Here is a 23,473-nt window from a genome sequence, read left to right as displayed (position 1 = left end):
AGGTAGTGGGGAAATCACTTCGTCTATATTCTCTTAAGATATCAGTTATATGTGTTGCACGAATGACAAAAATATCTCAAAAATATAATGTTGTACCTAGGGGTGGTATAGAAGGGTCAAGAAATGCAAATAGAATGATTCTGATGGAGAGTTTAGGTTCCCCACTCCCTGTGCTTATTATTTTTTTAAGTTGCGCATCCCGTTGCTCGATTGTTTTACCTTGGTAAGTCAGTAAAGAAGAAAGGTGTATGGTGTCATTGTTTTAGGTCGAAGACCAATGAGATCAGCTTCATTTTGTGTAAACAAGTTGTCGAAAGTGTAGAAAGAAAATGAGAAAAATGAGGAGATATCGAGACTAATCGAAGGAGAAGCGGAGGGTCCTTCTCGAGATCCCACCGACTCTGCCTATGGACTGATCGAGGAAGTGACCCCTACTACTCCCTAACTACTACTACTACCAAGTGCAGTAGCTGCTCCTCTCTTCTCGTTTTGACAGCCACTTTCCACCCAGATCCAGCCACACATAACTGCAGTCGACGGGACCTTTTCTGACAAAGGCAGTAAGTGTTCGCTCTCCTGACGTTTGTTCCATTTTCAGTGATGGTTTCCGTCGTCGGGGAAGAGGCTCCTGCCTCTGGTCTCCACCGACCTTAGGCAGCTCTCCACCAGCTTCTACGACCAGTAGGAGGGGCCTAGGCACCACCTACCCACTAGCTAGGATGTAGCCGATGACGGTAGGCCTTCATAACTACCTAGCTAGTGGGTATGTTGACCTGGTGACCCGCTGTAGTAGGTCAGGCGAGGTGAAGATTGGCACTTGTCGGCCAAGGTTAGGGGGGTTGCTGGATGGAAGGGAAGCCAGCCTTCGGACGGAAGTGTGTGCTGCCTACCCAAGCATTTTGGACCCAGGTAGATGGTAGTAGAGGGCCTTTGGCCAGGCTCTGGGCCCCAGTCGTCATTTCTTTTCCGAGAGAGTGGGGAGGCCTTTGCTCGGCCAGACCTCCCCGTCTTAAAAAGTAGCTTCTGGTCTGGTCTAGTTTTTTCCTAGAAGGGTAGATCACCGAGCAACGACGTAGCGGCGAACGAAAAAGTACTTGAATTTAGTGCCACGCTTATCGGTTGAGTTGTGGCCTATCCGCCGAAACCTCTGCGCTTCTCTTGAAGTTAGTGATTTTTCCTAAATTACAACATGATGGCATATTTCAAGAGAGGTGCCACTATGTCGCTGCTTAGTCATTGACTCAATATTAGGGGAATAGCCTAAGGCCCTTTTGTAATGGGTATATATCTTAAGCCAAGATAACTTTGGCTCGGTTAATTCAGCCAGAGGAATAGGCTACGGTAGGCATAGAGGAAGGAAGGAAGGTGTAATTAGGCAGCAATATTTTTTTTTAGTTAAAATGCATACTTTGGCTTTCGGGCTATCTTCCAGTCATTAAAGTTTTAGAACGACCATTTATACTTTGTCGGTTGTCATTTGGGTCGTAGGCCAATTGAATATTTTAGAATTTTCCCACAGTGATGAGATCCAAAGTTGGCTTGTCTAACTGGTACAATTTTTCAGGCGAGATAGAGCCGGGCGTGAGTGTAGAATGACAGGACAAGTTCTGCGGATGTAAACAAACCTAACCTTTACTAAAATGCCAGGTCGTGACCCAACCAGAACTTGCCTACCTAACTTCTTGTAGGGCACTGTGCCCTGACCTGACTGCCCCCCCCCCCCCCCCCCCCCCCATTCTTGGACCTCCAAGTGACACTGAACATCAAAGACAATGGACTTGGCTTTCATTTGGAGATTGTCCAGTAGTTATGCAAACTACCCCAGACCTTGTTGTCATTAATTCATTTCAGTATTGAATTGGAGATTTTCCTGATAGTTCATAATGTGAACAGTTTTCAGATATATAGCCATGTGAATTGCTGCTTTAACTTTACTTCCACTGACACTTCATTAGTCTATTCCCTGTACATCTAGTAACTTGAGGGACCTTGATGTGAAACCAGGGATTTGTGTTGGTGAATGTAAAAATGTCAATGAAAATTGAGAATTCACACATAGACATATCATAACTTGGGCTAACCAAGGATGCCATTACCTACCAAAAGTGTCATAGACTGACCTATAGAGTAAAATTAAGTGATAATCCCAGGAAAACATTGAGTATAGTAAATATCTGGCATTGACCTGACAAGAATACATCCTTTTTGAAGTTCATTTATTTATGTAACATTGCCTCAACCAGGATTTGCCAAGATTCTAGATATATAAAGACCCATGCTGATGTCAGCATTCAACAGAACTGCGGAAACCATAATGTAACAAAAATTCACTTTAAACTCAGTAGTGCTTTCTATGAGCTAGAATAAAACCAACATTGTAATTTGATTACTAATATCATCAGAATAATCATTGCAATTTTGTTTTAAATACATTATAGCAATAGACTAAACTTCCTAGGTGGCAGCTGAACCATCAAGACAAGAAATATCAGTTTATTGTCACATAGAAGAAAGAGACCCAGAAAAAAATTAGGTTTAACAAATTGAAAAGCTGTAATTTTTGGTGACAATAGCACCACCTGGCAGATACAAAATAAAAGGATCTAATACTAGTAGTATTGACATTAAGAAAAAAATAGGCAGTGTCAGTGAACTTAACTAAGAGATATAATTTCTGCATCCTAGAAATATCTTGGTAATAACCATCACGTATGTTTATAAAAAGTCGTTACAGTTACCAAGATAAAAGCAAACTAAACTACACTTAAATGATTAATGGCAGCTTGGGAAACAGTGTTCACCTTAATTAATGTGTAGCTCATAGCAAATTTATGAATTAACGGGGGCAGAATTATAACTACAATCATACAGTATTTCTAACAGCACATAAAGTAACTCGAGGAGGCCTGCATCGCTCTAAAAATGAAAGGGGTTATATACTGAGAGAAGAAGTACTATGGATTAGTTTGTTTGTATGTGTTGCTCGTAAACTTTATGTCAGTGTTTATTTTGGTCAATTCAACTGCAAATGAACCAGGCCATGGTTCATTTACTCACGGGTAAAATTTTTGTATCGTGCCAAGATTAGTGAACTCACTATTTTTCAAGACAATATTATACCACTTTGATTTAGTATATATACTATATGGTGTGGCTATGGAACTGGCAGCCTGTGTCCGACGTACCAAAGCTGTATAGGGTAAAAAACCGCATGGTACAGGGGTGGACCATGTATGATCAATGTGTACAACCCCCCAAAAAGTACATTATAACGCGTCCTGACATTGGAGATGGGCATCAGACGCGAATTGTTGTTGGTGAGAAACGGAGCTAAAGACCTCTACTCCGGTGTCAGGACGCGTTATAATGTACTTTTCTTGAGGTTGTACACATTGATCGTACATGGTCCACCCCTGTACCATGCGGTTTTTTACCCTATCCAACATTTGGGGAAGTGTTCTTGTTATTGTGCCAACAGTTTTTATATGTGCAGAAAAAAAAGATGTATATAATCAGATTATGACTTATAATGCAACAATATCAGCCAACACCCCCCTTCCAAAGCTAATAAGGCAAAATTGAACAGTAAACACCCCTATTATGTTAGACATGATACAAGTTCTCGCAATAACACCAGCTACCGGATACATGGCTTTAGAAAGTCGGAAACTGTATGTAGGTTCTATAGCCATGGCATTACAGGCAGTCCCCGGCTTACGACGGGTTTGGCTTAACCCCTTCTTTACCGGGTGGGTGAGCAGAATGTAAACATTGCGTTCGCTGCCGAACCAGTGTCCCTTGTACAAGGGACACTGGTGGTCGGTGAGAAAACTACAGTCTTGAATAGAAATTCGGTCTTACAGAATGTTGGTATATCCACCTGGAACATGCACATAAAGTATTATCAAAATAGAACAGTAAATAAGCATGTAATAACAAAAAAAAAGAGCAACAACTAAAGCGAAAGCCCCGCCGATAAATATGGAAATCGCAAATTTTATAGTACATCTCTTAAAAATTGGTCGATGTTGTTTTCTACATTTTCTAAGATTAGTTTCATCACAGAAAACAACTTTAGGGGTATATAAACTAATTTTTCAAGTTTCTTGTCCTCAGAAAAAATTGCTTTTTCCCTTTTTCTCTGGTTTGTTTTTTATATATAAAGTTACTATAAGGTTTTATTTTTACCTTCATTTATCTGGTATTCATATCTTTTATTTGTAAAATGTAATAAGTGAATAAATAAATAATACAGTAAATGATGATGCAACTGGTTTTATACTTGGGTAGAAGTTATTACATGTTTACGCTTGTCTGGTTTTGTGATTTTTTGTTGAGATGCAGTTCATCTGTCACCTACACACTACTATAAGCAGTAATAATATTTATTTGGGTTCATCATACGTCTGGCATCGTGTCATACTGTTTATTTTGCTTCAAACTCTTCAAACCGAAATTACAGAATGATTGGAAGTCCCTATCTGAAAAGAGGAGTTTTGGTGGTACTTTTCGTACCACCTTTATGCACCCGGTGCGGTGTAGTAGACTTGAATGGTGGTACCCGCCTACCTCCAAACAAACTTTCGGTAATGAAGAGGTTAAGGCATTCCAAGGTTACAACACTTTTTAATTATATTTATCAGAAATTATTTCCAGGTTTACGATGCATGTTCCAGGGTTACGGCACTTACAGCGCTGATCTGGCAGAAGAAATATAACTTCAAAAATGCAAAATAATCAATATTTGAAGGTATTTTATGAAAAATGCGATAAGAAAGCAGTTTACATAGTTTTTAAAGCACCCAAAACATTAAAAGTAAGCTTTTCTTAGGATTTTTGACAATGTTCCCGCTTACGACAATTTTCGGCTTACAACGCGTCTCAAGAACGGAACCCCCGTCGTAACCGGGGGGACTGCCTGACTAAATATATGATATATATATATGATAATATATATATATATATATATATATATATATATATATATCTATATATTATAATATATATTATTATAAATTACATATTACATATATCTCGCGTAACATGCAATCTCGCATATCATGCGAGTTCAATTTATGAGACCAAACAACAATGGGCTAACCTCATTTTCTCCTCTTTATCTATTCCATTTTTTAGTTAGGCTAACCCCTTTTCCTCTATCTCTTAATCTATACTATCTTCTAGTTAAGTTTGAAAAAGTAAAAGAGAATGCCAAAATTATCGGTAATAATGATATAAAAAAGAAACCCACAAAATAACTTTGTAACTTGTTTAATTCTATGTTTTTACATTTAATTTTACTCCACACTCGAGTACTTTCAGGCCCTATCTGTGGCCCATCTTCATGAGATGTTTGGGATGTCAGGCTTCTCGTTGAGCTGTCATTTATGTGATGGCTGTTCTGGTTTCCTTGGGAGTTGCCAATCCCCTCTTGTTGCTCTGATATCCTGAGCGACAAGAGGGGATTGGCTACTCTCAAGGAAACCAGAAAGCCATCACATAAATGACAGCTCAACGAGAAGAAGTTCCATTAGACTGCTGGGCCTTGACCCAGCCTCACATCCCAAACATCTCTTGAAAATGGGCCACAGATGGGGCCTGATAGTACTCGAGTGGGGAGAAAAATTAAATGTAAATACTTGGAAGTAAACAAGTTAAAAAATGATTTTGTGGGTTTCTTTTTCAATCTTCAGAAAAAAAACAAAGTTTTTGTTTGGTTTAATAATGATATACTTGTTTGGAAAATGCACACATACAGAAACAGCTGATTTGCTATGAACAACCAATCTGATAACAACAGCGTATTTGCTTGCATTTCAACCATCGTAAGATAGTAAAAAATTACCATAGTTATGTTACAAATGACATTAAGGAGGATAGGACTGATATATTTTTACATTACAGGTGGTAGTCGACTTACTACCGCAATTGGTTACGAACAACCAGTCACAAATCGATTAGGACGTAAGTCGGCCCATGTTAATTTCCCGTAAGATTATACTAGCCTAGCCTACACTAAGGTAATCAGTACCATCTTTACATACGGGGTAGCATAGCCTTCAGTACACAGCATACTTTATACATACATATATGGTATAGTAATTATTAATTATATACAGCTAATTCTCTAGGTTCAATGCACATCGGCTCATGATAATTCAGTACAAAGAAATTGAATAACATTTAACAAGTTGGCCTCCTGTATACGATGATGATATCATGGTACATATATCGTATATATACGAATACAGTGGCCTAGCCTTCAGTATAGTATATATTACATATACGATATAATTTAGTAATTTATTAACATGAGCCAATTTTGGAGGTTCAGTATATTCTGACTATGACATATTAGTTAAAAAAAAAAAAAAAAAAAAAAAAAAAAAAAAACACACGAAACTGGAATCAGATTCGGACCGACATCGGCATACTCAATCATGTCAGGCTGCTGATGGCTAGTATATTTATGGATTCTCAGCAATCCCTCAATCTGCAGCCCTTGTTGCATTCTACCTCCTTCAGGCGTTGCCCAGGGGTAGACAACAAGAAGTGTAACAGAATTCACTCCTCGGTTGAAGTAGGTCCTCATACAATTTGTGCTTCGTGCTGAGGAGTTGATTGTGATGGCGTAATAACGTGTACAGAGTGTTGTGCATAGTCTGCTGCTCAGGTATTGAAAACCTAGAAATTTATGGCTAAAACAATAAAGAAGGATTGAATATACTTTGTAAAGAAAAGCCATGTAGTTTAACCTCTGAAAGTCAGCATTCTGTGGTCTGTGAACTAACCTGATTGGCTTGATTCAGCCGCCATTAGTTAGTTGCACGGCTGAACGGGTGGCACCACGTTTGTTCACAGCTTGCAAGACAGCAAAAGTTATGCCATATCTCCTTTGTTTTAGTGAGAATAGTTCTTAGTAATGAAAAGAAAATGAGTGATGTCCAGTGTTGTTAATTTTTTTTATTTAAAAAATAAAAATTATCTTTTAGGTTTCCAGTTCTGGCCTAAAGAATTGCAATTTTTATTTTATATCAAAATAAATAGATGCAGCAAAGTTATGCTTATGTTTTTATTAACCTCCAAGCCATATTTTTCAATTTGTTTGCCATCAAATAAAAAAAAAATATTCCTTATTTTTTAAAATGAAAGAATCAATGATTTATTGACTTGATTAAAGTTTGATTTAATCATTGGCAACCCTGGATGTCAAATATGTTTTTTATATTAACTTGAAAATATATATTTTCAAAATATTCCACTTGAGAAATTGCTACCAAGTGATACCTTTTAATCAAAACAATGAGACATTTGGCATGCACGAATTCCTTACTCTTAGTATGTTTGAAAGACACTTAATGCAGTTTGATAATTTTTTATACAATGTGTATTTACATACGTATTCAATGTCACCCATGAGATCAGATGATACTAGAGGTAAGAAGTGAAGGCATAAATCTTTATCTATGCTAGAAAATGCTTATCCCCTTAGTGAATAGTTTGTTGTTCACTTTCTTCAATAGATGGCATTCTGCTTTGTTTACATTTTGACGGCAATATTTGAGTGCCCTCGTGATCGCCGAAATTCATTCATTTATTTTCATCTCTCTATCCTCTACAATAAAAATAAATGACGAAGAAACTAATAGCAATAGTTATGAAATATTAAATTTAGAATATGAAAGTCACTGCTAAATAATGTGCAGATTCTGAGAAGAGCTTAGGACTGTATTGACTTTGTATTGTATTGACTTACTAATAGGCGAACTTGGAAATGTTGGCAAAATGTGTTAAATAAAGTACACTACTATTTTAAAGAAAATTGTACTTTATGAAGTTAAAATATATGAGTAATAAAATGATAAAAAGCATTGTCAGAACTTTGCCAAGTAGTAGGCTATGTCGGGAACTAGTTCATTGTATATGACTGATAATTAATGCCATTAGTCGAAATAAAGAGAATAGCCTGTTTAACAATGAATTCGTTAAACGACGTGGTCGCTGGAACGTAACCCCATCGTTAAATGAGGAGTATTTGTAATGAAATTAATAAATGAACATTTAACGTCACTCTTACCTGTATGGAAAACACTTTTTAGCATATGGAAGATAGAGGAGGAGGAGGAGGTTATTGTTTGGAGGGTGAATCTCCCTCCAAAAGGACTTCATGTATCAACGACCTATGTGTGGTTACTTCTCTTCGTTTTTTACCAACACTATCTGAGGTAGCTTTCTCCGCTTCGTATTTTACTTGCATTAGGATCAGCTTGAGAGTTACTGGACCCCTGTTGCACAACAAAACTGTCAAGAGACATTTGTTTCTAGTGTTTCTTAAAACTCATAAAGTTAAACACAGCATTGTCATGAAACATGTTGGAGAGACAGATTAAAACTTATTTGTTGGGATGAGATAATTCTCCACAAAATTTCTCACATCATTCTACTCCTTTGCAAACATGTCCTTAATCCCTGAAGTAGGTATATTATGTATGTCCATTCATTTTCTGAATTTTTCAAACCAGTCTCTGCTGGCTTTAAATTCACTAGCAGCAATCCTTGTTGGCATTTTCTCATTGAGATTGGCATGCAACTTCATCCAACACTTTTCTACAAGTTCTATCTTGAATTTTATATGCAGTTTCTCACTTTTTTTACAGAAGGGAACTTTCTTTGGCCCCATGATGGCTTATTTAGCAGTTGCTCTCAAATAAAAAAGCACAAAAACAACGAACACAAAAGTCAAATGGATTATGAAAGAAGATTAGATGCTTTGTTTGGGCGCTTGGGCCCCAGATGGAGCGTTTCTGAGTACAGTGGTACCTCGAGATATGAAATTAATCCGTTCCAAGGCAGCCTTCGTATCTTGAACCGCATTTTACATGTAAAATGCCTAATCCGTTCCAAGCCCTACAAAAACTCCCAAGTAAATTATATTTCCAGGCTTACAACACATGTTCTAGGGTTACGACGCCGATCCGACGGAAGAAATATGACTCCAAAAAGGCAAAATACTGTACATACTTGAGTAATATTCAACTGCATGTAATGTTCAACCCCATTTTAACTGTAGATTTTAGGACTGTAGCATATGTCCCTTAGCAATAAGCCTAGCCTATGTTAGCAGTTGCTACTGTAGCCTAGTCTGTGACTCTGACATCTAAACCTAAGAAGCTAAAAGCTTAGAATATGCCAATAAAGTGTATAAATAATCAGTATGTACTCATTTCAAATAATTAATTAATTAATCATTAACTATAATACATTAAAAAAAAAAAAAAAACTTCCAACTGTTTGTTTACATTCAGCACTTACGAGTACCGAACGATCGCCAAGCAACCACTTTTCCTAGCACACAGTAAGCCATAAATTTTCATTATCTCTTCAACTAATGAAACTACCAAACAGTATAATAACCATTCATTTCTATTCTTTATTCTATCTTTACCTAATGGAGATACTGAGTTACTGACAGCTATAATGAAACATATATGTAATATTAAAACAGAAGAAGAATTCTAGAAAATACGTATTTGTTGGCTTCAATGATAGCAGTCTGATTTATTTTATATTTTATGATATCTAATTCTCAATTTTGTTTATTAAATGTATTGCATGTACTCCTTTTAAATAATTATTAAGTAACCATTAACTATAATAAACAATCAAACAAACAAAAATAAGCCTCCAAACTTCTGTTTACATTCTGCACTTACGAGTACACCGAACGATCACCAAACAATCACTTTTCCTAGCACACAGTAAGCCATAAATTTTCATTATCCCTCTTCAACTACTGAAACTACCAAACAGTATAATAACCATTCATTTCTATTCTTTATTCTATCTTTACCTAATGTTTTTTTTTTATTAAATGTATTGCATGAATAAGTTTTCAATTTACGGCATCCTTTTACCAATAGAATACATAGAGCACAATGGGTAGATGCTGACCAATAAGAGAGCAGGATCTTATGGGGTGACTAGCATCAGGAACCAATGGGAGAGCGGGAGGATGGTGGCGAGTTTTAAATGTTCTCGGTGGTCCGGGCGAATCTCGGGACTTTACAGCAACAACCTTTCGTAACTTGAACTATTTTCGTATGTAGAGCCAAAAAATCTTCGTATTTGCTTTCGTATCTCGAGTTTTTCGTAAGTTGAGCCTTTCGTATGTTGAGGTAACTACTGTATAGGAAAACCAATGAAACGTATGATAACCGAGACAAAATTTTGTAGAAAGTCTACGAAAACCGAAACATACAAAATGAAAATGGTATAATATTGTCTTGAAAAATAGTGGGTTTGATAATCTTGACATGATCCAAGAATAAAAATGTGTGTACAGTCAGCCCACGAACTATTGGCATAGTTTTTTAACCCTTGATGGACGGATTGATCCTCGGGAGTAGTAATAGCGGGTTTAGGGTGGTGGATGGATTGATCCTGTAGTTAAACAATATTATGTGCCATTGATTTGGAAAGGATCGGGCGGAGAAGAGGGGCCAATACTTTTATAGGCCGTAAATTTACTTACAAGAGCTCTTAAACTGAGTAAGATCACGAGTGTGGGCATCTCAGGACTTCAGTTATGCTCGTAACTTGAAAGGGGGAATGTCCTGCATCTCTCTCATATGACGTCTTTTTGTAAATGTGCTCGTAAATATACCAAGGGATTGCTGTTGTTTTTTGTTCTTGTCTTTTACAATAGTATGTCAGTTATAAATGTAATTTTACAAAGAAATATTAGAAAAAACATGTACTAATAGTAAAATACTTACTGAATCTTTGTTATTGGTAAATTTACATTAATATTTTTCAACAAATATGCTCAGAATTTGTTACTACTATTATTTCTTATCTGTTTTGATATTGTGTGACCAGTAATTATAATTTTACAAAATAAAATAAATTTATTTATTAGAAAAAATGTATATAAGTTGGTAAAATTTACGATCGTCTTGTAAAGGAGGCCCCACAAGGGTTGTAAATAGTAATTTTTAACTTCTCGTGGAAGGTAGGTAAAATTTTTTAGAATTATTTTTTCATTCACCATGTGCATTTGCATATCTTCCTCTTTCCATTGATTTTTTTTCCTCGTAAATTGGCTGACCTTGAAGTTTACCCAGCCTAGGAGCTGCATATCAATATACGTATTTGCCTGTCCAGTAAGGGTTAATTCATTGTTCTTTATGGAAATATTACCATATGCTGGTGCCAGATTATTTACTTATCAGTAATACTTTCAAAGATGTTGTATGTGAAATAAATTAGAATTTGAGTGTATATAACACATGAAAGATAGTCATTTTGCAAAGTAAGTGAAATATATAACCACAGGTCCACGAATTCCAATTTTATTCTTGACTCAAGCTTCATGACAGCATAAACATTTTGAAGTTGGCTTTGTTGTCGCTCGAGTCTTGACCCAATGTATCGTACTGTACTGGGTTGTCATCAGTTCATCTCCTAAAGCTGATAAATAACACATTAAGCTGTCAATATTCTTTAATAGCAATGTGCAATTAAAGTAATTTTGTCCTTTGATCAATAAAATAATTTGCATGACACATTTAGTGTGCCTAAATTTGACTTCTGACTTTCACACATTAGCCTAGGTCTATTTTCAGTGGTATACTCTCGAAAACATAATGTGAATGAATATTTAAATCAACAGTATCTATATTTGTCTGCCTTGTTTGGTTAATCCCATTATTCTTATTTTTTCTTATCCTTTTGATAATTGCTTAACAATTTTCTCTGACCTAAATATCCCAAGTCAAAAAGCAATCCTGAAAAGTCAGACAAATGTAATTTAGTTTTTCTTCCTATCCAATTCCTTCCATATCATTCTGTTTCATCCGGACTCATTGGAAAGCTGTGGGAGTCAGAGTTGACAAATACATTAAGAAAGGCTTACTTTCATGAAAGCTTTCGTGGGTTAATCTTTCTATAGCTATTCACCTCTTCAAAATAGAAATTAATTCAAATCAGTTTCACATGTATAGCTAGACCTATTTTGGATTTAAAAAAATCAATTTTTTTATGTACTGTAAAACCTCACTGCTGTAGACAGGGGTTGGTCTTTGACAGCTGCAGCAGCCATACAGAGTGTAACACGAATTTATGCAAATATTTTGGAGAATGAAAGAAAAAGTAATTTTGAGCAGAAATTGTTCCATAAAATTATGCATTTTAAGGCTTCTGTTGTTGGTGAGGGAAATTTTAAAATAACCGTTACGTATAGTGCTTTCACATGGAGTTCGTAGCGAGAAGTTGGAGTAGCCTGAGATACTGGGAGGGCAGAGGTGCTGTATAGGAGGAGTGATGAAGGGATTAGGCAATGTGAATAACAGTGATATCTAATCTTAGGTGATTCGAGTTGTGCGAATTCACCATACCGCGAACTTTCCATTGGAACCTAACTACTTATCATACGCGAGTATTTAGCAGATGCGCAATCACAACATTTTTGAATCCTTGAAAAGTGTTTCATTTTTTTATGTAGTTCATAAGTTTTCAAGCTTTTATGGGTAAGTTGAATAACATTAGATAAGAATAATTTCTCTCTCTCTCTCTCTCTCTCTCTCTCTCTCTCTCTCTCTCTCTCTCTCTCTCTCTCTCTCTCTCTCTCTCTCTCTCTCTCTCTCTCTCTCTCTCTCTCTCTCTTACTGAGATGAGAGAATTTTGTATGGTACATGTAGCATGTACTATATTTATTAATATTTCCAATTAATAATACATACGTATAACTGTAATTACAAAATTTGTGTGATATTTTTTTTTTTTTGACATAACCTTTCCATTTCACCTTTCAGTAAGAACAACTCTTCTCTATCTCTCTCCCATACTGAGGTGAGAGAACTTTTATGGTGCATCTACTATATGTTTGTTAATATTTCAAGTACTAATAGTAATGATGATAATAATATAACTAACGACAAAATAATGCATATAAAGAATTCTTTCCCTCATCTTTCTTTTTAATTCCACCAGAAGCTCTCTCTCTCTCTCTCTCTCTCTCTCTCTCTCTCTCTCGTCTACTCTCTACTCCCTCCCTCTCTCTCTCTCTCTCTCTCTCTATGTATTTAATCTTCACACACACACAAACCTATATTTTTACCAACCATTTATTTTTTTTAAGGGTAATGTTTTGGGCTAACTTGTAAATTAAATTACAGTAACTTTAATGTCGTTTAAACATTAGCTTAATACTTATGTAAAAGCAGTACTTATCTCTCTCTTGCTAGCTAACTTAATATTTAGGGAGCATGATAAAGGATCATATTTAGTGTTCAAAATCTAGAAGTAAGCATTGATTAGCATTTTTAGAGACATGCCAATCTTAGACAAAAATTCCTGACAAAAATGCCCTTTGCGCGAGGGTGTCTGGAACATAACTTCGCATAAGATCGGCGTATTACTGTAAAGTATCTCCCAATAAAATGTATTATTTAGTTTTTGAAAAAAAAAATTCATGCATCATTGGATATGTTTCCCTCCCTATCCATAGTATTCACTGGACAACGATAAAAAGAAAAAGCCCAGCTAAATCTTCCATCCATCAAAGGTAGGCTTGCTTATTCATCAGACATCTATAAAAAATTTCAGGTGTATTTTTTTTAAAAATCCCTCCCTCTCCATTTAAAGTATTCATCAGACACCAGTCATAGGCATAGACCTAGTCATGATTCCTGGTTCAACAATATCGTGACTAGGCGCTAGAATTCAATATTCTCAAATGAATGTTGCTCAGCAACAATTATACACTACTGTATTATCTTGCTCTCTTTTGGTGCTTCGAGAGTGTTCCACTTCTAGGCCTATTTACCAAACTTTGCTGTTATCTAAATTTGGTTCATCTATGTGTGATTCTCTTTGGTGTATTAAGGTTTCTTGATATCTCTCTAAGAGGAACTTGCACTGAATGCATTGCAATAATTGTCTCTCGCTGAGTAGGGGATGTTTCTTCGACCGAAAAATCGACACTGATATTCGACCGAAAAATGACACTTTATATTTGATTCCTGCCCACATCATGACATTGAAAACAGTAGTGAGGTCACAGGGTTCACACTGTTAGGTTATCGTTTTTTCTCTCTTTTATCTTTGATAGCATTTTGTGAGTTTCCAGTGGTTTCTATAAAATTTAACAAATGGAATTGTTCAACTACCTTCAACTTAATATTGAAATGATATTATAAGGACTATGTTTATCATCATGCAATACTACTAATGATAAGTTTTTAATATCTATTCAGTAAAGTATGTCAGTTGTTGTGATATGACTTTTTTTATCACTTTTGTTTTGTTCACGTCAATTTGTCTATTATGGAAAATAGTTTTATACAGTTACTATATAACATGATGTTTTAAAGGCATCAGTGACCGTTTTTAATGTCATTACATAAGCTTTCTTCCACCTTTGAAAAGAAAAATAGATTAACAAGGCATGAATCGTGCGTCAGGCAGGTGAAAGAAAAATTATGAAACACTGCCAGTAGTATTTTGCTTGAATGTATTGAAACCCACTTGACATAGTATTTAAGTAAATTGCTTTTGTCCTAAGAAAGGATAAACCACATTGGCTTTTATAATTAGGATATAGTATATGTGAATCACTTCACTAAACAATTTTTTTTTATTATGGATTAAACTTTTAGTACAGGCACAAAAAGTATAAAGATTGCCGATTTTAGCATTTAGAATAATTAAGAAATATATTTTTAAGGGATTATACTTGTGAAGAAGACACTGAACTGACACCTTTTTATGAGCAGTAGCTGGTTAGCATCCTGAACTTACGTACTCACAGGAGTTTGACTCTACACATTTATAATTCACCCAGCCAAATGTAGCTGAAATTCAAGACTTACAGTACTATGCCAGTTATGCATTATATATTTTAGGAACTAATTGTACTGCCGTTTTTCCTAAATACAAACAAGGAGCATAAATCTTTTGTGCAGAGTACTCTGGAGAAAAACTTAGATGTTTTCATATTGTGTATGTAACAAATTTACTGTAATTTTAACTTAACTAAAATAATTGTTGCAATAAATAATTTTTTTTGTTCTCTGACAACAAAATCAAGGTATAACTGTGATAGTTTTAATGGAAGTAGCAAAAATTTTTTCAGCAATTGAGAAATTTAATAAATTACTAACACATTAGTAATTTACCAATAAAATTATCCATACTGAAAAATAAAGCTGCTCTTTGCAGGAATGCTAGGTACAAAATCATAGAATACCAACTCGTTTTCTATTGGCTTCCAACCAACATTGGTGGTTTTTGGCAGTCATCATTCGTCATTTTCTTGGATATATTAAACTACAGGCAGCCCCCAGTTACCGTTGGAATTGATTTCTGGCATTTTGGTTTTATGGCACTTGTCCAAATACCACGGCACATGACCAAATGTTAGCATTTTTGTTTCTTAGTGTATGTTTTCACTATCACTATATATTGTACACATATTCGAGTCAATGACAAAAGATCAACAAAAAGAAGTGCTATGAATATGTTGATTTTAGAATTTTGTACAATCAGGACAAAACAGTAGTTTTGATTCTGGACATATAGATGACTATAAATGAACTTTTAAATTTTAATCACATAAATGGTTGAGCCAATTTGTTCTAAAATATTATGCAGTGTTCCCCTCATATTCATGGGGGATGCTTACCAGACTCCCCTGTGAATAGCTAGAATTGGCGAATTGTTAAAACCCTAATAAAAACGCTTCAAGCTGCCAATTTTGTTAGTTAAAACTAGAAAAACCCACCAAAACTTCACAAAAAGTGCATTTTCTGGGCTTGACCTGTGTCGGCCTGTGAAATGGTTCCTTTGATACTATTTCTGAAGAATAAATATTGCTATTCATCCTAGAGAAAAAAGAAACAATATAATGCCAAGATAAATGGCTCGCTCACTTCTTATAGAAGTGTCGGTATAGTAAGGAGCGAGTGGAATCACTACCAGAGGTCCCTTGCCATTTAGCTTCTTCCTTCGACAAAACCCCGAACTACGGAGGAGCCGTGCTACAGCTCCCGGTCTACTACTACCGTGAGCGCCTCCGATGCCTGAGACGTCATTCCTTTCAATAGCGCGCGTTACACCAAACGTTAAAATTTTTTCGGTGCTGTGTTTCGCTCTATTTTGGATTATCTTTTGGATATCTTTTATTTTCAAGATGTCTTCAGCTTCTGCTTCTAAGTTAAGTACTGTTTGGGGTTACTGATCTCATTTTATGATGATCTTCGTGTTTTATACATATTCGGAGCCTTATCGGCCGGTATGCCCCTCGACCGCATGGCGGTGTACGGGTTATCTCTTTCGGTCTTCCATACCGTTAGAGATTTCCCTTTTTCTCAGTACTTTAGAGTCATATCTTAATTATTCTGATGTTCTCTTTCCTTCTCTAGTTCCTGATTACCATTAATAATATTATAGGTACTAGGTTGGCTAACATACACCATGCTTCAGTATGGCGATTAGCTTCCCTGTTATCATTTATTTTACCGTTAAGTTAGGCTTTCATACCCCAATTGTCGATTGGTGATTAGCCTGCCCCCGTTTTCTTGAACTAGAGGTTAAATTAGGCTAACATACCCCTTTCTTCGGATCGGCGATTAGCCTAATTTTCTGTTTGCTTAGCTTCGTGTTCCCCGTGTTAGTCTAGCTTTAAGATATCGCTTTAATTTTATTTGATTGATTATTATAAGTAATCCTATTTATATCAGTGATATTGATGTTGTTCCGACGGTTCTTCCCCACCTCGTGTCTTTCACCTGGCTGGGAAGACCACCGGTTGATCACGGTGAGCCACCCGGTTACGGGGTCCCCCTCCCTTCCCCCCATTCCCCCCTCCATACATTGCCATCCACGTCGATGGGTGATGACTCGTTTCTCACAGCTAGCGTCCGAGTCTGCATGAGAGGGGGTGACTCACGGGACTGGTGGGGATCTCCCCTCCCCTACTGGTATTCTCTCTCGTCACGTGCCTCGGGGGCTCGGGACCTCCTCCCCCCTTCTTCTCCGTCCTTAACTGGCCGCTCAGGGGGAGGGCTACCCCTACCCACGTTCTTCCCTACCCTTTCCCCCTCAGTTCAGTCCGGCAGGTGTCTATCTGCCGCTACCGAACATAGAGAGGGGGGGGAGGGAACCACTGGGTTTCCTATCCACTTAGGATAGTTCACACGAGCACTTACTGATATAATGGGTTTTTATTTTGTTTTATTTTGTGTTATTTAATGTTTAGAATCTTTTGCGTTACTCCGGGGGGTTTTTTATTTTCCGCCTCTCGTACTATCCCTTGCTTCGTTAGAAGTTTGACATTGCTCACTCAATATTAATTAACTCCGGGCCATACGGAGAACTCCGGGCCCTACGGAGTCTATTTTTAGTCATTTGACAAGTGAGCTTAGGCGGAGGCAGAGACTTTCTTCCCCCCTCGTAACTTTTCTACGTAATATTCATACGTAGATCTCTATCCGTCGGTCCTACTCCGGCACCCACGGATAGTTTGCATATTATACCACCGGAGGTTGTCATTGGTACTCATGTATCCTTTGACTTACAGATGTTGTGCCAGGAGATTGGGTGCAATGCCATCCTCCAAGACCCGTGCGGCCATATAGTATGCCGTTCTCATGCAGGATGTGCAGTGAAAGTGGAGGATTTTATCGTTTGGCATCATGAAGCTTGCCAAACCTGCTACTTGCTAGTAGGAGATGCCTCACTAGTAGTAAGTTTCTTAGCACTTTCTTCATTCATTCGTCACTTGGAATACTTGTTGTTATATTATACCTTTCACATATGAGACACATATTCATATAATCTCAACACAACAGACATTCCTCCCCTATCCTCTCCCTAACTCTAGACCCTTTTTTACAGGGTTCTGATGAAGAAAAGAAGAAAGCTTTGTCGACTCTCAAAGCTTGGGTAGGGGGTTTTGGCCGGAATTCGAAGGGCCGCCCCTACATTCTTACCCAGGATATGGCGGACCTAGTATTCCCAGGAGCCAAGAAAGGATCAGTGGTGGACCCGATAACGGCCGCCCCTTTGCTGGCCGACCTTCAAGTCATGATCTCCCTACAGGAGGGGGATTTCCCAGAGGACGTTGCAGAAGACGTTGCGGCAATGAACCTCGACGTTGAACCCATGGCTATTGACTCCATGGGTACAGGTAAGGGTGTAGTAGGGGCAGCTTCTGTGGGTTCTCAGGGCCCTTTCCTGAATTCCCTTTCTCCATCACCTTCTACTGATCCTTCTACTTCCACTTCTTTCCGGGGCTTCACTGAAGAGCAGCGGTCTGTCCGTCCTAAGGCTACTTCAGTGATCCCCAAGGCTAAGATGACCGAGGAGAAACTTAAAAAGTCTCTCCCCAAGAAATCGGTCATCCTGACAGACACTGTAACTCCGGCTCACCACCCCGGATCAGTTAGGTCAAGGGAGGCCTCTTCCTCTGCGTCGAGGTCCCCCAAACATAGATCACGTAAGGATCGGGCTCAAGTCCCTCTTTTTGATTCCGAATCCTTTTCGGCTAACATTCTGGAGCAGGTGGGAGTGATCGTAGGGGCCTTGGTTGACAACAAGGTCGGCTCGGTGCTCTCCCAGCTCTCCAGTTCTGTTACGTCTTCCGGCCAGTCGATCCAATCGCTGGCGGAACGGCTGGCCGCTCAGGAGCCAAGAAAGGATCAGTGGTGGACCCGATAACGGCCGCCCCTTTGCTGGCCGACCTTCAAGTCATGATCTCCCTACAGGAGGGGGATTTCCCAGAGGACGTTGCAGAAGACGTTGCGGCAATGAACCTCGACGTTGAACCCATGGCTATTGACTCCATGGGTACAGGTAAGGGTGTAGTAGGGGCAGCTTCTGTGGGTTCTCAGGGCCCTTTCCTGAATTCCCTTTCTCCATCACCTTCTACTGATCCTTCTACTTCCACTTCTTTCCGGGGCTTCACTGAAGAGCAGCGGTCTGTCCGTCCTAAGGCTACTTCAGTGATCCCCAAGGCTAAGATGACCGAGGAGAAACTTAAAAAGTCTCTCCCCAAGAAATCGGTCATCCTGACAGACACTGTAACTCCGGCTCACCACCCCGGATCAGTTAGGTCAAGGGAGGCCTCTTCCTCTGCGTCGAGGTCCCCCAAACATAGATCACGTAAGGATCGGGCTCAAGTCCCTCTTTTTGATTCCGAATCCTTTTCGGCTAACATTCTGGAGCAGGTGGGAGTGATCGTAGGGGCCTTGGTTGACAACAAGGTCGGCTCGGTGCTCTCCCAGCTCTCCAGTTCTGTTACGTCTTCCGGCCAGTCGATCCAATCGCTGGCGGAACGGCTGGCCGCTCAGGAGAATGCCATCGCCGGGATCCAAACCTCGATTGCGGCAGGTTCCCCTCTATCTGTGCCACCTTCTCCTCTTCCAATGCCAGATTCCAGCCAACTGCCGGAATTCAAGGCGGCCAACCCTTGGAGGATCGCTTCGTATGCCCCGTTTGTCAACGGAATGTTGACAATCGAAGGCATAGGAACTCGAAGGCGTGAGGACTTCAAGTTCCACCCCAGAGACCTTCAACCACCATTCATTGGCTACGTCCGACTAACGGAAGCAGCGATGATGAGAGAGGACAAGGTTCCCAAGGAAACAGTGATCCTTCCGAGGGAACAGGCACAGCAGACTCTAATGAGAAGTCTGGAAGAATGGGGGTGTGAAAACACCCGCATCACAGCCTTTAGGAGTCCTTTCACCATTTTTACTCCGGTAGAAGGGACTCCGCTACCACTGACCCTTAAGGTAGTGGAAGCAACCTTTCAGGCCGCCCTGAAAGACGAGCCCCTGCCTCAACTACGAGAGACGGAACCCACCTCTCTCTTAGTCCCAGGCTCCGAGACGTACTTCGAGGGGGCAGTTCCTACTTTCTCAGTAGGAAAACTAAAGGCGGACTGTGCCACCTCTCTCTTTAGTGAAAGACTCCCCAGGTTGTCGGACTCTCTCATCCAGATGGAGTACGACGCCCGGACTAGGCTCGCGAGATCCCTTTCCTCCATGACTATGGCGGAGATGACGGCTCTTGTATACCAACAAGAGCCGTTATTTAAAGTTTTGGCTAAAGATCTGCTGCACACCATGCAGTGTGACCTTTACGACTTCCTCATAGCCAGGAGAAATTGTAGGAAGCACGTTCTGGCGGAAGCTACTATCCGCCATGAACCGAATAAACTGATTGCTTCCTCAATTTGGGGAACGGACCTCTTTCCAGCACCAGTAGTAGCAGAAGTCCTTCATGAGGCTTCTAAGGTTAACCAGTGCCTCAAAGTCAGGTGGGGACTGGTAGCAAAGCGGAGGCAGGAATCTTCTGGTCCTAACCCAAGGACATGAAGAAACCAAGGAAGTTCTCTCCCTTCCAGCCTTCTCAACAAACGTTGGTTCAGGCAGTCCCAGCATCACAAGGGCAACCATCGTCGAAGGGTCAACAACAATACCTTATTCTGACCCCTCAGTCCCAGCAATCTCAACCCTCTACTTCCTTTGCTGTCTCGCCAGCCTACAATTCCAACTATGAAAGTCAGAACTTACAGGCTTTCAATAGGTTTGCGAGAGGCAGCAGAGCAAGAGGTGCCTCTCGATTCAGAGGACCCGGCAGGGCTGCTAACAGAGGAAGAGGTTTCCGAGGAGCAAGAGGTGGCCGCCCCTCGGCAAACCAGCAGTGAGAGTCCCAAGGTAGGAGGGAGGCTGTACCTCTTCCGCCAGCGGTGGGGGTTCAGCCCTTGGGCTCAAAGTATAGTAACAAAGGGACTAGGTTGGAGTTGGCTAGAGGGCCCTCCTCCAACCAACAGATTCTATCAAGCACCAACAACGGAATTGGTAGAGTATACCGAAGACCTCCTTCTCAAAGGAGTAGTCTCAAGAGTCAACAATTTAAAATTTCAAGGACGCTTGTTCAGCGTGCCAAAGAAAGACTCGGTAAACCGAAGAATCATCTTAGACTTGTCCCATCTGAACTTATTCATTCATTGCGACAAGTTCAGGATGCTGACTGTTTCGCAGGTACGGACCTTACTTCCCCGTGGGGCCGTCACAACCTCTATAGATCTTACAGATGCCTACTATCATGTTCCCATAGCCAGACACTTCCGTCCATTCCTAGGCTTCAAACTAGGCAACAGATCCTACTCCTTCAAGGTAATGCCATTCGGGCTCAACATAGCCCCCAGGATCTTCACCAAATTGGCGGAAGCAGTAGTGCAAGAGCTAAGGAAACAGGGAATAATGTTAGTGGCTTATCTGGACGATTGGCTTATTTGGGCAAAGAACCCCAAAGAATGCAAAGAAGCAATGGTCAGAGTGATCAAATTCCTGGAACATTTAGGTTTTCAAATAAACAAAACCAAGTCCAGACTAACACCGGAATCTCGATTCCAGTGGTTAGGCCTTCAGTGGGACTTACAATCGCGCACACTATCAATTCCGTCGTTGAAAAGGAAAGAAATTGCAAGAGCTACAAAACAATTTCTCAAACGACAACAAACATCCAGGAGGTGCCAGGAGAGGATCCTGGGCTCACTCCAGTTTGCATCAGTCACAGACGTTCTGCTCAGAGCCAAACTCAAAGATATAAACAGAGTATGGCGCTCAAGAGCGAATTGCAGATCACAGGACAAACTAGCCTCTATCCCAGCGATCTTACGGAAACGTCTCCGTCCCTGGACGGAGACAAAGAATCTTTCAAAAGCAATTCCTCTACAGTTTCCCCCTCCATCATTAGTGATCCACACAGACGCCTCAGTAACAGGGTGGGGAGGATACTCCCAGTACGAAAAAGTTCAAGGAACTTGGTCGTTAACATTCCGCCAGCTACATATCAATGTACTGGAGGCCATGGCAGTATTCCTCACACTGAAACGGCTCCGTCCGCCCAAGAACTCTCATTTCAAATTAGTTCTGGACAGTGCAGTAGTAGTACACTGCATCAACAGGGGCGGATCCAAGTCAAGCCACTTGAACCATGTCATGATAGCCATCTTTTCTCTGGCAAGCAAAAACAAATGGCACCTGTCAGCCACTCACCTGGCAGGAGTCAAGAACGTAGTAGCAGACGCTCTATCACGCTCCGCTCCGTTGGAATCGGAGTGGACACTGGACAGGAGTTCATTCAATTGGATCAGTCTACAAGTCCCCGGACTCCAAGTAGACCTCTTCGCCACGGAGTCAAACCACAAACTCCCTTGTTACGTGGCACCCAACCTCGATCCTCTAGCATACGCTACGGATGCAATGATCCTCGATTGGAACGAATGGAAGAATATTTACCTCTTCCCTCCGGTGAACCTTCTCATGAAAGTTTTAGACAAACTCAGGACATTCAAAGGCCAAGTAGCTCTAGTAGCTCCCAACTGGCCCAAGAGCAATTGGTTCCCTCTACTCCTAGAGTTGAGACTCCGACCACTACGGATTCCCAACCCCAAACTAACCCAGTTAGTGCAAACTCAGACTGTGTCCGCTTCCTCAAGAATTCAGAAAACCCTAACTTTATGGATTTTCTGAAATTTGCAGCCATGAGGAATGCAGAAATTGATCCCCAGAATATCTCATTCTTGGAATCAGATAAAAGAGAATCTACTCTCCGGCAATATGATTCATCTGTCAAGAAACTAGCAGAGTTCCTTAAGTTGTCAAATTCTCAAGTCATGACAACGAACCTAGCCATAACTTTCTTCAGATCATTGTTTGAGAAAGGCTTAGCAGCAAGCACTATCACTACGACCAAATCAGCTCTTAAAAAGATCTTCCAATTTGGTTTTAGCATAGACCTTACGGATTCGTACTTTACGTCCATACCAAAAGCTTGTGCTAGATTAAGACCATCAACGAGACCTAAATCAGTCTCTTGGTTCTTAAATGATGTCCTCAAACTGGCCTCGGACATTAACAATGACTCTTGCAATTATATATCCCTCCTGAGGAAAACCCTATTCTTATTAAGTTTAGCCTCCCGAGCTAGAATATCAGAACTGTCAGCTTTATCAAGGGAACCAGGCCACATTGAGTTCCTCCCCTCAGGGGAAGTCCTCTTATCCCCAGATCGCCATTTTCTAGCCAAAAATGAAGACCCACAGGACAGATGGTCCTCGTGGAAAATCCTACCACTACCTCAAGACATTTCCCTTTGTCCTGTCAACTCATTAAGAGCCTACCTAAGCAGAACAACTCTGAAATCTTCAGGCCCATTGTTCATTAGGAAGGAAGGTGGTACATTATCCCTAAAAGGGATCATGCAACAAATTTTATACTTCATTAAACAGGCCAATCCAGAGTCCTTTCCTCGGGCCCACGATGTGAGGGCGGTGGCCACATCTATTAATTATTTCCAACACATGAATTTTGATGATCTTAAGAAGTATACAGGCTGGAAATCTCCGACAGTTTTCAAACGGCACTACCTAAAACCCTTAGAAGCCCTCAAATTTCCAGCA

The 23,473-nt window shown here is 39.7% G+C and overlaps 1 protein-coding gene across 5 annotated transcripts in view; it reads left to right on the top strand.

The window, feature by feature from the left end:
- Nucleotides 1-204: 204 nt before the first annotated feature.
- LOC135201650 (cullin-1-like) overlaps nucleotides 205-23,473 on the top strand; it is a 238,130-nt gene continuing 214,861 nt past the window's right edge. For 4 of the 5 annotated variants that reach the window (XM_064230751.1, XM_064230748.1, XM_064230747.1 and 1 more), the window contains exon 1: nucleotides 832-909. In XM_064230751.1, the coding sequence (XP_064086821.1) occupies nucleotides 847-909 (63 nt within the window). In that variant the 5' untranslated portion in view covers nucleotides 832-846. Of the gene's footprint in view, nucleotides 561-831; nucleotides 910-23,473 lie in introns of those variants that run through there. The other variant, XM_064230750.1, reaches the window with a different exon arrangement.

The sequence above is a fragment of the Macrobrachium nipponense genome, chromosome 28 (assembly GCF_015104395.2).
Source record: "Macrobrachium nipponense isolate FS-2020 chromosome 28, ASM1510439v2, whole genome shotgun sequence".
Lineage (NCBI taxonomy): Eukaryota > Metazoa > Arthropoda > Malacostraca > Decapoda > Palaemonidae > Macrobrachium > Macrobrachium nipponense.
The sequence above is the reverse complement of the archived record's forward strand: the minus strand, read 5'-3'. Positions and strand labels throughout refer to the sequence as shown.